Consider the following 15,639-nt stretch of genomic DNA (forward strand, 5'->3'; position numbering starts at 1 on the left):
CTCTCTCTCTCTCTCATACACAACCACACACACACACACACTCTTTAGCTTGTTCAGCACTTTAAGAGCTCTGGTCCAGCTACTTTTTTACTGTTCCACTCAGTGTAAAGGACAAATTTCCCTCGCCATTTGAAATCTCTTATCCCCTGTATCATTGCCATGTGACGGGTGGAACATTCCATTAAAATTATGTCAAGCTTGCAGAAATATGACAGTGTTTTACTGGCTCATGATATATTTTCATGTGTAAGCCAGCAGACAGTTAATTCAAATATAATTAATCTTCCCAGTGTTCCATATTTAACATGTTTTACAGGAGATCGGTTCTCCTGCTGAAGCTGTATCCTACACGCTGTTCAGTTTGTGTACATTAGCATAATTGTGTGTACATTTAAAGTGATATTAATATGAATAGGCCTCATAATTACAACTTACACTGTGAAGAGTGCGTTGCAGTTACAGAGTAACTTCTCCAATGCCACAAAATGGAAAATACAAATAAGAATGTCAGACTTTCATAAATTGTCACAATACTAGACTATATGATTAATTGGCAAGCTCTACAAACTGAAATAGATTTCAGGCAATCAAAATCACTGAATCAAGAACCTCCCAGTCATTGTATGATAATTATGTCAAGTCAGCAACATATCTTTTCAGAGTTCAGTGGACTATAGAATAAAATGATGGTACATAACTGTTTTTTCAGTTGAAAATATTTTCCTATGAAAATACTGTAAGGTCTGTGGATCATCATGTGGTGAGAAACATGTCTTTTATATGTAAATTTCAATGCTTCAATGCAGAGGAGGTCTCAGCAGCAGCTGTATGAAAACCTCATTAACAAACTCGTGCATTTAGCTGGACTGACCCTTTAACATACATACGCGCAACAATACTTGCAGTCAAACAGCAACCTTTTAACAAAAATGTCAGGATAGTAAACACCTGCAAACCATCTACGACGTCTTTATTGAATATAATTGTTTTTATTTGGTGCACCTGTGTCTATGCTCGCATGATGTGACCTGTGTTTGAAGTGTACAAAGGCTGAGGTGTAGTGACATAATTTTTAGTCAGGGAGCTGTCCAGTGCAGTGTAATAATTCTGGCATTGAAAAGCTCAAAAAACAAGGAAAAAAAAATATTACAGTGCAGACTCACTTTTCCAGTATCTCAGTAAGGAGCAGCAGACCTTGTTTTGGCACTTCCAAGTTGGTCAGCCGCAGAGCCTCCTTCAGACTGCGCACCAGTGACTCAATACCTTACACACACAAACACACACACACTAATTGTATCAAAGGAATATTTGACTCAACCCCCCTCCACTCCCCCACCCAACAACACACACACCCACACATTTGTCTGATTTTGCTCAGTGCCATTGCTATGAGAGTGCTTTGGCTACTACACCACAGGCTACAGCGACGTCCTACAATAAAATGGGTGACAGTGTTTATAATTTTAATACACACACAAAGCATGCATACACACCAACACACACTATCTTGCGTGTCAAAACAGTGGGAGTACAGTGGTATATCTTTCTAACTGCTACACAGAATCCTCTGTAATGATCTCATGTTCGTACTTAGCAAGAGCAAGAACTTAATACAGACATGCATACGCATCTTTGTGACAGAATACTCATTACCATTCATTTGGGAGGCAAAATATTGACATTTTATTATCATTACTACTATATTATTACGTTATTATTATTACTTGGCTCTGTGGCCGTTAAGTCTGATATTCATGCTTTGTTACATTACAATGGCACCATCTGAACACAGCATATAGAAGCTACCCCTGTTCTTCTAGTTTCCCCAGAGCAGCGATGTAACTGTGATTCTTGGAGGAAATGCATATTCCTAAAAACACAAACTGCAATGAGGCAGAGACAACATGAGGCAGAGACAAACAAACCCCTATTCCACTTTGCAAGGTTTATTAAAATGTCTTGTCGCTTTCACAAAAATTAAACAATGCAGACTCAGCCATTAGTTTCAGATGTTAACCCACATATCATGAAAAGTTGCACATATACACCGTCACAAAAAGACCTAATGCACACACACACACACACACACACAAACAGGGATGACATGATTGTGCCCCAGGAGTGTTTCCGATTTGTCTAAGCTCTCTCACCATAGACAGAGTGGCATTGAGAGAAGAAGAGTGGGTCCTCAGTAAGCAACACCAAACAGCTGTAGACAGACCACAACAGCACTTCACTTCTACTACTGGCCAGACGGTCAAACAGAAACTCTACAATGGAGAAGAGAAAACAGAGGAAGAGAGAGGATAAAGATATAAAGTAAAAAGACAACAGAATAATGCTACACTGTAATAGTCTTCTGTATCATCATTATACCACTTCAACAACAGGATGCAATGCTTTTTAATGCAAATTTAACATGATACACAAAAAAGAATGGTAAAGCCCTGCCATATTCTGAAATTCAGGGGCAAGATTGAAACACAAGCAGAATCCGCAGTGAGGAAGAGGTAGGTATTAAAGTAGTGGAAAAAGCAACTAAGAGACAAGATAGAGAGGTACACAGAAACACAGCAAGAGAAGTAGCACAAATTTAGACATAGAGAGAGAGAGTCAAAGGGGAACATAGAGTAGGCAGAGGAAATTATTTGTAGAAGACAAATCAAAGAAGGCAACAGCTCCAGCAACAGCTAGTATAGTTGGCATATCCCAGCTACTGTGTGTGAATGTCTGTGTGTGCTTCTCACCAGGTACGTCAGCCTTAATGAAGGAAGCACTGTACTGAGAAGGAGAATGAACCAGGATGGATGCAGTACACTTTGCACTGGTCACCTGCAACGTCTCATCACCACTCAGCAGCAACTGGAAAACAAGTTTTAAGGCCTTTATTAGAATCCACCAATCACTGAAAACACGTTGCATTCGAATAGTATGCAGGGCTATCGATCTATCTATCTATCTATCTATACACACACATATATGGCAAAGAAACAAGAAAAAAAATGCAAACTCCAGTTAGAGTCTTGTTTGAGTGTAGCAGTGTTACTGTTGTTTGTCTCTGCAACTGAAACAGCAGTTTTTTTAATCTTTCTGCCTTCCAAGTTCTCATACAATTTTGTATGATTAAATCAGTGGATTTATTTGGTTGCAGAGGTCCTAAAAATAATACACTAATTATGTTTTGGGACATAACTTAGATTTGGGTAATTATTTAGCTAAGAGTTAGATTTTTATAACAACTCAACACACAATAGTGCCGGGAAAAAAAACCCCACTAACGTCATGAGCTCTGCTGTAATGTGAGTCATAACTGAGAAAATCTAACTAGATGTAATCTACGCATTGATTTCCCAGACATGAAGCACAAATATTTGTCCAGGGTAAACCCTCCCTGAATCCCTATTCAAAGGCACATTAATCCAGGATTAGAACTTCTTGTTATGATTATCACCAGTGCCAGAATGCGGGTCTTGGGGGTGGGAGCAGGATGTTTGGACAGAGACCTTTTTCAGTATGAGAGGCAGAGGGCAGTGGTCAGGGGACTGTTGCTCTTGGTTTTGGCTGAGGATCTGGCTTTTGTTGGTGTGGATGTTCTGGTTCTCATCGCACATGATCTGATTGCCAGGGCTGTTCATCAGAACTGACACTGCCTCTCCCAGCTGCACCAGCAGCCACAGCAGGCCTTACAGATGAAAGACAAGATATCAAAACAGCATGCACATTCTACAAATACTGTACATGTGAGCGTATATACAAAGAAACTGTCTCGCAGAAGACAAAATGGAACCTTAGGTAAGATCACAACAGTGATGTGGTTAGCATGATAAAAGAAGATATATTAAACATATGTAATAACGTCCATAGGGGTCCATAATTATGCCCAAAAAATAGTGCAAAACTGATATAGTCATAAAACACACAAACATTTTTAACATTAGAAAATTACATTACAATACCATAATACAAAGCTGAAGACAGAGAATAATAATCCTGTTTAATTCCTCCATCATGCCGTTCTCACTGGAACCGGTGAGGGTAAGCTTATTAAGTAAATCAATTCCAAATTACACAAACAATGACAGCAAAACCCCAACTGCACCTATTCTAAAAACTGCAATAATCCAACCTTGAACCTCAATTCTATGCCCTCAGTGCATCTTATCCCTCTCCATAGTTAATACAGTGATAAAACTTGAAATTTCCATAAGATAATGACCCTATTTAAGTTTTTTTCTCTCTGCACCCGGCGTAGACCTTCATTCACCAAAGCTTATTAGCCTTATAACTCGAAACTCCTACAAGATAACAACACTCTTTCATGTCAGTGTAATTCCTCCTCTTTCTCTTTCTAGCCTCCCTCCTAAGTAGATTCTAGATCTTCATTTAGAAAGATGATGACGGTTGTGTTATTTTACGAGCCGCAAGCTTTTCTAAAAACAAACAAAAAATCATTATTATATTATCGTCACATTTCATCATCAATAACCCCTACCAACTAATGGTGGCCTCTTGTGATGAGACAGTAGTTGGTGAATTCACTTTGGTGAAATGTTAAAGTGATGAGAAATAAACCGACGTGAAACTAAATAATTGTTGACAGAATACCTTTGAGTCTCCAGCTCCTGTCTCCACACCTTAAGTGTCCTTATCATCTCTCAGGCAGATGGGAGTGAGGCTTTGTTTCATACATGACAACAAAAACATAACAGTCTTTCCCTCAAACTGCAAATTTGTTGCTGTTTGCTCAGATCAAATTTTTTCATCTATTTTTAATAACGCAAGCCTCTTATCTCTATTCACAAATTGTATTTTTCATTTTTGCCTAAGCTATGCATACAGTAATAATCTCAACAATTCAAACATTTTGATGACAGCCGCTAAATCTCACTTAGTCTATCTAGTGCTTAATAAATCTAAATTAGACCAATAATTTTTGCAGTTTTTCATCCAGGCAGCTAATGAAGCTCTCAAATATACTTTTACACAGTAATTTTGAAAAAGTGAAAAACACAGGACCAAAATGTGAAAAGCCTAACTGTACACACATACGTGGTCATTTAAACCTCCAGTTCAAGGGGAATATTGTAATTTATAGTTTATCCTGGTTTTGCTCCAGGCAGCTGATTGCAAAAGCATTAAAGAACTTAAATTACTGAATATTATTAATACTTAGCTCTTATAAAAAGAACATTTTGAGGTCACTGCCGTCACAAATTCCTATTTTGTCAACATGGTTTATATTACTTCATACAACCTAGTATAGATTTTTGAATCGATCTTGTGGAACACATGGTTACCCATGCATATCATGAAGGTGGGGAGGGCTGATTTTTTTTAATAAAAGTTTCATATAACCTATTATAAAAAGAAATCTTAATGAATAAATAAAATGAGTGATAGCTGTTCTCACCAACGCAGTTGTTGAGGAGTTGGGGAGAGCTGGCATTGGCCAAGGTCTGCAGCAACAGAATACACACTCTGTCCCTGATGGCAATGGGCAAGGACTGGGCTGCCGAGCCCCCAGCTGTCCCAAACAGTTTGAGCCACACATACAGGACCGAAGCCTTCAGTGCTTCATCTGGGTAAAGCAATGCTGAGCATAGGTGGTCCAGCAAGGGCACTGATGAACAGAGATGGGAGACTGGTGATAATAATACATAACCAAATGGAGACCAGAGTAAAAGAAGAGAGTACATGCATGATCATGTGGGAAAACTTGGTTGTTGTAACAACAAATAAATATTTTACATATGAATGCAACCAATCAAACTGTGTTGAACATGTGTTGAACAAATACCCACATCTTAAGATGGTGGGAAGGCAAGGATACCCAGAGGAGAAGTAAAGGTAGTACATTATGAGAGAAGCATAGATAACAATGACAACAGCGAGACAACAACCTGGAAGAGGAGCGAGTGTCACTTCAACAACCACTTTAGTGATGAAAGATAATGGCTGAGCAATATTGGACGGACTGTTGCAATGAGGATGAAAGGATTGATGATTGTGGAGAGAGTGCAGTAAAATGTCAGGCAGAAGAGAGAGTATGAGAAAATAAGATTAAGAAAACACTTAAGGGTGGGATAATAGTCTCCTATGAGCACATCAAACGGGAGGTTGAGACTCCTTGGTACACTGTCAGAGCGTGGTTAAGATTTGCAAGGCTGGAAAAAGTGAGAGACAGAGGACAGAGAGACACGAATGGAGACACTCAAAGACGCAAAAGAGACAGATAAGAGGAGACAGGTGGAGGCACAAAGCATTTACAGAACTTTGCTACAGAAAAATGTAGAATTAGTCTTTGTAACATCACTATCTTCAAGCTGTACTTACCAAATTAAGATATTCAAAGTAACACTGACAGAAAACACACTGCCTATCATAAAGCCCTTAAGGCATTAGTATCTTATAAATAATTATCTTCTCCATCAAGACGTACACTAAAAGAATTGACATCTGCTACTGAGACTCCAAACTTCAGAAGCAAAAAATATGCTTTGATGAATAGCCGGAGTGAGTTAATAGTTTAAGACATTTACATGAAATGTAATGTCATCCAAGTTGTGTTAATTGCATGAATTATTCATAACATAAAAGCTTTTCCATCAAACATATATAAATGACCAAAGGAAGACCCAGTGAAGCTCAGTGTGTCAAAGGCATGACCACATCCACAAATTACAGGTCAAAATCAGGTCAAGTAATTTACGAACAGTAGCGGAAGAAGTCAAACTATAGGCCTAAAGTGGCACACTGCAATATCATACAAGGATGAATACACTGGCATGATGGAGGAAAAATTTTAAAAAATTAATTCATAAATGTTAATCGGGTATCTTAATGTGAATACGATAACCTTTAGCGTTTACATAAAAGCTATAATAGCCAAACTACTGCATCAATGTGCGTATAATCAAATTATTAGAGTGCATTAATTAATATCTGTAATTCCTTTCTCTCTTCATGTCTTACACTTAGAGTAAGGGTGCACATGATGGCAGGTGAGACACGGACAGAGATAGAAGGAGCTAGAGAGGTGAACGAAAAGCAAATAAATATTAAAGAGACTTTGAGAACAAAGGTGTGAACGGTGTTTAAGGGCAGGGCAGTGCTGGAGGTGGAAGGAGACAGAAGAAAAAAGAGGCAGCGGGTGTAGTTGAGAGATAGAGAGAGAGAGAAATGACAAAGTAAGAGAGCCAAGCACAAGCCCAGCTGCTCTGTGAAGCAGATCAAAACCCATGTGAGCCAGAAGAGGCTCCCAGACATGTTTGATTAAACCAAAATATATGAGGCGGCCAAGATGAGAGCCAGGCATAAGGAGAGAAGGAGAACGAATGGAGAGGGGGAGGAGGGAGATAAGACCTCCATAGACAGGGGATGCAAATGGAAGGAACACAACATTAGAGTGGTAAATAAAAGCCTCTGCGTTGTTTACCACCACGTTTTATGATGCGTGCACACAAACACAGAGACTGACGCACAAAGAACTGAAGCAAAAAAAGATTAAACATTCTTCTTTTTTCTGTTTTCTTTAACAGAGAACACCAAAGGTTAATTTCCCTTTGCCTTGTTTACTGTTTTGCTTCCCCACTGTGACGCTTGCACTCTGTACTACCGCGCTCTGTTCGTCTTGTGATCTGCTTTCTACAGTATTTCTCTGTTGTTTTGCACTCTTTGCTTCACCCCGCTTTGCTAAACCTTTCTCTGACTTGCTCACTGACTTATTACACCTCCAGCTTCCAGCGTTTCCCACACACAAAATGCATCTGTTTGGCCCACTCAAATAAATCCCCACAAGCTTATTTCTCCATATGTTTGTATGTTTGTCTTTCTTTCAAAAGTATATCGTCTTATGTCCTTAATCACTTAACTTTTCCATTTTGGCGCTCTGATCATCTCAATCTGCGAGAGATACTGCAGCTTGTACTATTGCCCTCTCCATCCCTTATCTTCCTTGTTATCTTTTCCTGCCTTCCTCTTTCCTTATCTCATTAATGCTTGAGTCTTCCCTCCCTGTTCCCTCATTTAGTCTGTATCCACTCCTCAGTTAGGGCCAGAGGGAGTAGGAAAACAGCAACGCAGAAACGAGCAAGATAAGGGGAAAGAAAGAAAGAGAATAAAAGGTAAATTCAGGCAGAGAAAAGTGGAGGCGGGGGGGGCATAGGGGTTAATAAGTCAGATAGACAGGAAGACAGCGAATCAGAGAGAGCAAATGGTTGGGTGCTCTGGGCTCGTGTTGTCATTGCCGTGCTGTTGTCGTTACTCCAAACAGCCCCACAGAGACCTGTTGAGTGACAGGCCCCAGACAGGCACATACAGTCAATAGTGGCAGCCCGCATCTTGCATCAGCGCCACAATAACCCACCATTACCTGCGGCTGCTCAGGGGACCTTGTAAAAATGAAAATACACGGGAGGTGGACAGACGTATCATAGTAACATAATCATGACGCCTGCTTATTTGCCACAAGGCTCACATTCACTCTTGCCTTTGAAGACAAGCACACAGTAACACACTATGACACACACACACACACAATTGAAGTTGATTAACGGTGCCCATTAAACAGAGTGGTGTAATGGTTCAGTGAGTAGACACACATCATACAGGTGGTTGTAGTAGAGATTAAATTGGCGCAGCTGTGCGTGGGAGGGGTGGTGAGGTGCATCATCATTCTGCCTCACTGCACTGCAGATTTGCACATAGATAAAAATATATCCATACATATGGGGAATTTCAGGGAAAAGGTTGGATGAATATGTATTTTTAAACTTTTGCAGCTTTTTATTTACAGCAAGAGCTGGCATGGGATTTGCTATGCAGAAAGAATTTTAAGTATGGACACAGCATGGTTACTTGGATTCAGGTGGAGTGTAATTGAAAAGGTCATAACAGCTAGAGAGATTCAAATGAGAAAGTTCATGGCGAAAGCATATTAAAAAAAAAATACAGTTTTGTGACTATTGTCCCGTTTCTCAGAAGCAGGACTGTAATTGGCTGCACTTGGGCAAGACTATTTCAAATAATCAGTTATCGTGACTGAATTGTGGATATCCCTGCTTGGAGGGAACATGGTATGCTGAAAATTAAACATTCTCTCATATCTTTCTCTTCCATTCAAGATGAGCTGAAATATTTGATACCTTTCTGAATCTCAGCTTCCAGAGTGAACTGTCCCTGTGTTGGTTTATTTTTCTATCCACTTGATGGATGGCACAGTGAAGACAGCCATCTGAAATCTGACATGATCCTGACTTTTTAAAAATGGACCCAAACCAACCTGTTCTCCAAACGTTTCTCTTTGATTGCCCACTGCACAAGGAGGTCGGGGTCTGCTACAAAACAGCAAGCTTCCAGTCAATAAGGATTCAGCTTCAAATTGTAAAGCCCACGGAGAGAAAATTGTGAGTTGTGCTTTTTGATATTATAAATAAAATGTACTTGACTTGACTTTTTGCTCTTTTTGCTCAATGAAAAGTTGGCAGGTTGATGGTAGCTACAGTTCAATGACAACCTCTCAGTAACCAAACAAGTAAAAACGCCACCTTTTAGTCAAGTATCAAGAACCTCACCTGGGGAGAGTGAAAGGAATCTCTAATAATTTGTGGGACATATATTGTAAAACAGCAGCTTTAAATGCAAAAGTAATGACCATAAAAATAAAAAACACACATGAAACACACTGTTGCCCGTGAGGTGTGAGTGGTTGTGTGTGGCAGTGTCTCACCATACTGAGTCACCAGACTATGAGCCACGGTGGGGACAGCTTCCACTAGGCTCCCCAAGAAGTGGAAGGTAGGAAGGAAACACTTCACACTGAGCTGGTCACTCAGCTGGACAGGAAGTGTAATGTAAAGGAAATGTAAAAGGCAGCATATATTCATGATATAATAAAATAATGTAGCTTCACAGCATATAGGCTAGGTATATGGCACGCCAACAAGATATCACACACACTACACTTAGTCAAGTAATACAAAAGATTATAAAAAATCAGAAGAGCAATGTTGATTTATTAAGAACAGTGGCAGTCACTGTCTTAAAGCAGAACACTTGCTTATGTAGGATTTTCTAAAATACCTCCTCAGGGCATGTGTTGCTGCACAGCAGGTATGAAAAAATGTATATTTATGATTTTCAACTACAACAACACTGCAATTTACATGCCTGTGATTCATTATTCTTCCAGAACTTAGTCAGATCGCATTGAAAATCTGTATTTTTTCTGTGTTCTTTAAATACATTTCCTTTGAAAATATCTAATCAGCCTCTATTCTAGTGACATAAATGAGACGTGTCTGCACCTCTCACTGGTGTTATACCTCTCTGTCATCATCAGTATACACAGCTTTACTATTTTCCACCTGCAGCGTGGGCTGCTGAATGAGCCATTCCCACAACTGCCTCTCCCAGAGGTGACACAACAGCAGCAAGGGGAAAACAGACACACTTGGCTGTTTACTAAACAATCCTGGAAGGATATGTTGTTGGTTACACAAGTGCTGTTAAATATTTTAAGATGTTGAGCGTGCTTCTGTGCCTGCATGTGTAGATGTGCAGGTGCTTCCCTGTATGTCTGTAAATGTGTGTCTCACCTGTTTGTGTATCTCATCCAAAACAAAGCGCAGTGACAGCTCACTCTGGAGCTCTAAAAGCAGCTGAACCAGCACTGACACACATGAACACCCACAAAAGCACGCATGTACACAGATACACACATTAAACAAAAAAAAAACACACACATGCATTCATTAAATATACATCACAGTACAGTTTCCAACTTTCCTGGGATAATCAAGTGGAACAGTTTAAGGTATTTATGAATTAAATATCAATGAGCAATCCAGTTTCATCTTTTTAAATTGTGCTATTTTAGAACTCTATTTAATTCATGTTTATTTTGTGAGCGACTGTGATGACATGCAATGTGCGTTGCAATTTTTGGACTAGTTCTGATGTCCTAACATGCTACCAAAAGTCCATATTGTTTATTAACATAACTTTTGATGTCAGAGCCATAAGGACAGTATGCTCCAATAGCCCTCAACTAAAACCAAAGCACTCATGAAGTTGGCTGCTTTACAAGACTGCTTAGCTGATAAAACAAAAGTTTCTGAGCTTTCTCCCCCATCATTTGTTTCTCCTCACACACGCAGACATTAACACTGCATTATTTATAGAGCTCAAATGAGTTTCAAAATGTGTCCATGACACATTCTCTGTGCAAAGAAAGCAGTGTCAAATTTTAAACACTCTACTAGCTATTACAGCAAAGTGGTCCCTAAGGCACTTTAAGACAGATACTATAAAATCATTCTGTCATTTGCACTACAACAAAACATTTTTGCATTTTGAAAGACTTAGCTGCTATGAGACAAATCTGACTTGTGTGCTAAAAAACTAGTAGTTCTCTGAGGCCAACATAAGACAAGGCACAGAAAAATAGATGTGTAGCAGCCTGAACTGATCACCAAGCACAAAGAGAAAAGATACTAAGAATATCAACATTTTTACATCAGAGATGTTTAATTTTGAAACTGTCGAAACTGATGTGAAGGTAAAATCATCTTAGTAACCTGCAGTGACCATGAACACCGTCAAAGAGAGTTTGTGTGTTGGTGTCTTTTACAAAGAGCTACTAGCCTGTATGTACGTGTGAGTGCACTCCCATACTAACAACTACACAGAAAGTCGGTGTCTATGTTTGTGTGAGTTATGTCAGTGGGGTGTGTGAGTGTGTACATATATACGTGCACAGACACACACACTGACACACACACGCACACACATTACCCAAACCACAAATAGGCATCTTTTCACCTTGGTCAACCTTCTCCAGAGTGGCTGGGTCCTCCATAGTGTGAAGCATCCCTTGGGACAGAATAGCAATGACAGGCTAGATATAAACAGCACACTTCACCAAACCTTTGCTATATACACAGGAGGAGCGATATAATAAGAAAATGGAAGCTATAAAATGGACACTCATACATGAAAAAGCTGCCAACTCAATTAAAATGTGTGGTAGCTTGACAATAAGTATTAAATTGGAATTCATACTATTGAGTGTTGAGGTCTAATTGATCGTGCTTTAATGTACAGTTTGTACCAAAATGGAAAGTGTATGACAGTCACAAATGTTGCATCTACTTTATGCTGGAATGGCTTTGCTGGATTTCCAAAAGACGAGGCAGCAAAAAAGCCATGTCATGTGTGTAAAAAATCATAATATTTCTATGGCTGCATCTCTACTCTACAAGCAAGTAAATAAGGACAAAGGTGCAATGGGGTGGATGGAAGGCATACTTTATATTGGATTAGGCCCTCACTGGCACATGTTGAAGCTCTTTTTAAGTCTTGTCATATTGGTCAGAGCTTTAACCGGCTTACCATTTTGCCACATTACGCTAATTTGATTAGAGCTCAAATGGAGTGGGTCTAATGCCTAGTGAAATCCATCCGGTGCGGAGGAGGTATCAGTAATATCCTTTAATGATGACATACCATAAAAACCCACTGTGGTATAATTATAGAAGTGGTAGAGTACAATAATTTTATAAACTATCTGACTTGTGCTTTTTTACCTGACATCCTCACAACATCTGGAACTTAATTGTGGTGAGGATAATCTACTGGCCCTGGCAGTAAAATGGCAGTATTGACCACAATACAGAACTAATGAAGCTACTCTGCACGTACATAAGCATGATCTCATAAGATCAATGGCTTCACCAGGTGTTTGTCATAATACTGATGACATTATATACCCAACAGAGACGGATGAGTGCTGTACCGATTTGTTCCCTGCTCACACATTCTCTTCAATCATTGTGTATTTAGTTATCTGACGTGCTGTTGACCATTTTGATTCTACAGTGTAGAAAAGAAAAGAGACAGATTTAACTAGCTAACATTAAGTTAGATAGATTTTACAATTTAGATAAACATTCCTAATGAATAATAATAATATCATCATAATGTTCCAGCAAATACTAACTTAGTGAATCATAATCCTGGTGATGATACTTCAACACATTTTGGTAAGATAATTGCTAACAATGTTTATATAAGCTATGTATCAAAATATTATGTTATATTAGTAATGTTACTTTAGCTAGAGAGGAGCTCAGGGTTCTTAGCTATGCCCCAGAGTTTGAAGGAGAGAAATGTCTGACATTATGTTTGACTGAATAGATGTCAATGAATATGCTCTAAAGTTTGTTTTGCAGTCAAGTGTCATATTATTTTATATTCATAAATTACCCACCAGGGTAAGGAAACACTGCAAACATGGAACATTTCTCTGACTAAGTTGTCAGCAGAATATAAAACTGCATACCAAACGAGCACAGAGAAAGTTTTCAGATTATGCGTTCTGTGATTCTTTTTTGGCTGATTCTTGCATTTTTTTTTTTTTTAGATGAAAGAAGATATTTTGTTCCAATGTTCTGAGACTTTCTCTTATCACTTTTCACACAAAAAATGAGTATCTAGATGATAAGAAACAAAACTGTCCACTTGGATATAAGCCATGTTACTAAACAGGAGTGTCGATTAGTTAAATAATAAAATTATGCAATAAGTACAACCTCACGTAACATTTAATCTAGCTGCCAAGAAAAAGGAAAATCAATTATATCAACAGGAATAAAATGCAATACCCAGTACTTAATGAGGGCCAAAATATCTGTCCAGTTCATCAGCAAATAAATGTATTGCATTTAAATGTATTTAATCCTTGCGGAGATGGAAGTCATGTCCCTTCATTACGCCTATAATATGAAAGAAAATCAGTAAACTGTAGCTCTATTATGTTGAATGTGAATTTTTCTGTGTACTGCTCTGGTAATATGAAAAGATCTATTGTCTTGATTGTGCAGTGCCCATGTAGAAAAGGAGTGATGTGACTGCAGCACTCGCCCCACTGTGCACTGACCCAGTGAAGATTAGTTCAAGGGAAAAAGGAAGGTCATACAAGCAAACTCAAGCCAGCAGGACGTGTAGAGCAACTGCTGCTTAGTGAAATAGTCAATATCAAATGGAGGATCTGTCACGGTTACTTTTGATGCTTCTCGTTCGGTTATTAATAGCCTTCCAAACTCACACCTACATCATGACTTATCAGCCTATGCAACCACTAGAGACAGAACAGATGAGATATGAAAGTTGAGGGCTTCCTAATCTTTCTCGCTAATCCTTCCTCCAAGTCCCATTCTTGTGCTGTATTTGCCACTGTGTCTCACCCAGTAGGGAAGCTGTAAATCGCAGACAGACACTGTGGTCTTGCCGGAGCAGCTCTCTCAAGGCCCCCGGAGAACATCTCAGCACTCCACTGATACCAGACAAGGCGAAAGACTTCCTGACTGACTGCAGAACAGAGGCAGAGAGGGGGAGATATGGGAGGGTAAATAAAGACTGTGTGTCAAGGGAAATTAAAAGAATAATGCATTTTCCCATACATGTGCTGATAAATCTTTAAGTACCCAAAACGTCAAATACAGCAAAATAACACACACCAGCCAGCCAATAAGTGGAATAACTCAGTTTCATATTCAAGTAAGATAATCTAGGTTTATCATTATATTGCTCACCGCAACGTCGTCGCTCTCGATCATCTCAATGACACAGGCCACACAGAGCAGCAGCCCGCCTCCCTCCGCAGGCCCCAGGCGGCCGCTCCATTTTGGGTCATGTCTGAAGTGGATCTTGTCATAAACAATGTCCCCGCTCGTCATTTTTCTCCTCCCACCTGTTGAAGTAAAGTATGCATAACAAGACTCATCAAGTAATTCTGCAAGTCAGGCAGGTGGGTAAAAAAAATTTAATAGCATTAAAGCTTGCTAGCTAATTAGCAACTTGCCTATCATGCTAATTGACTGTATGTAAGAAAACTGCTCAAAGTCTGTGGTCAGGTTCTTAAAAACAAACCTAAGTCCACGTCCACCAAATTACTGACGATGCTGTCACATTAAATATGTTCATTAAATCCAGAAAACTAACCATTAACGCTAAACCTCAACGAAAATGTAGTAGAAGAAAATCCGTGTGTAGCTTTCCGTCTCCTCTTTTTATGTGAAAACTTTATTAACAATACAACACAATACATGCACTAAACAAGTATAATGGCAAATGAGATAGAGCGCTGAGTTTTAAATGATTTTTTTGATCTGAAATATGAAATTGCATATTTTTCTACATGATGTCTTACAAATATTAATGTTGGAACAATTTCAATTTCAAAATAAAATAGAGTAAATGTCATAACACTGATAAAAATCATCTGTTGGTTAAATGTTTTGCTTCTTAATTATGCCATTTTAAATTATTAGTTCTAATAGATGTAATCAAATATTAAACCTCTGGCACCTACTTTACTTGATCTTATTTTCATAGGTTTCATCTAAAATGTCTGTTTTTGCCATACTATCACTATAACACTGTGTGAATTGCCTGAACAGCTGCCTCCGACTGCTTCGATGTTTCTTCTCAAGGGTTTCTTGCTCCATCGTTAGTTATGCAGTAGTTCAAGGGTAGGCTGATATCTAATTTTTGAGCAAAATGCATTATTATCCTCAAATTGATGTATCAGTGTCAATTTATCCTCTGAGGAATGTCATTGATGAATAATATGCTATGAGT

General features: G+C 38.9%; 1 protein-coding gene across 1 annotated transcript in view; it reads right to left on the reverse strand.

Annotated features, from left to right (window-relative positions):
• LOC139217288 (meiosis inhibitor protein 1) overlaps nt 1-14,735 on the reverse strand; it is a 49,263-nt gene extending 34,528 nt beyond the window's left edge. Inside the window, 10 exon segments of the mRNA XM_070848611.1 lie at nt 1,164-1,263; nt 2,151-2,270; nt 2,748-2,862; nt 3,504-3,682; nt 5,411-5,620; nt 9,728-9,833; nt 10,596-10,669; nt 11,821-11,871; nt 14,244-14,369; nt 14,573-14,735. Coding sequence (XP_070704712.1) covers nt 1,164-1,263; nt 2,151-2,270; nt 2,748-2,862; nt 3,504-3,682; nt 5,411-5,620; nt 9,728-9,833; nt 10,596-10,669; nt 11,821-11,871; nt 14,244-14,369; nt 14,573-14,735 — 1,244 coding nt within the window.
• Between the last annotated feature and the right edge of the window lie 904 nt (nt 14,736-15,639).

Source organism: Pempheris klunzingeri, chromosome 17, assembly GCF_042242105.1.
Source record: "Pempheris klunzingeri isolate RE-2024b chromosome 17, fPemKlu1.hap1, whole genome shotgun sequence".
Lineage (NCBI taxonomy): Eukaryota > Metazoa > Chordata > Actinopteri > Acropomatiformes > Pempheridae > Pempheris > Pempheris klunzingeri.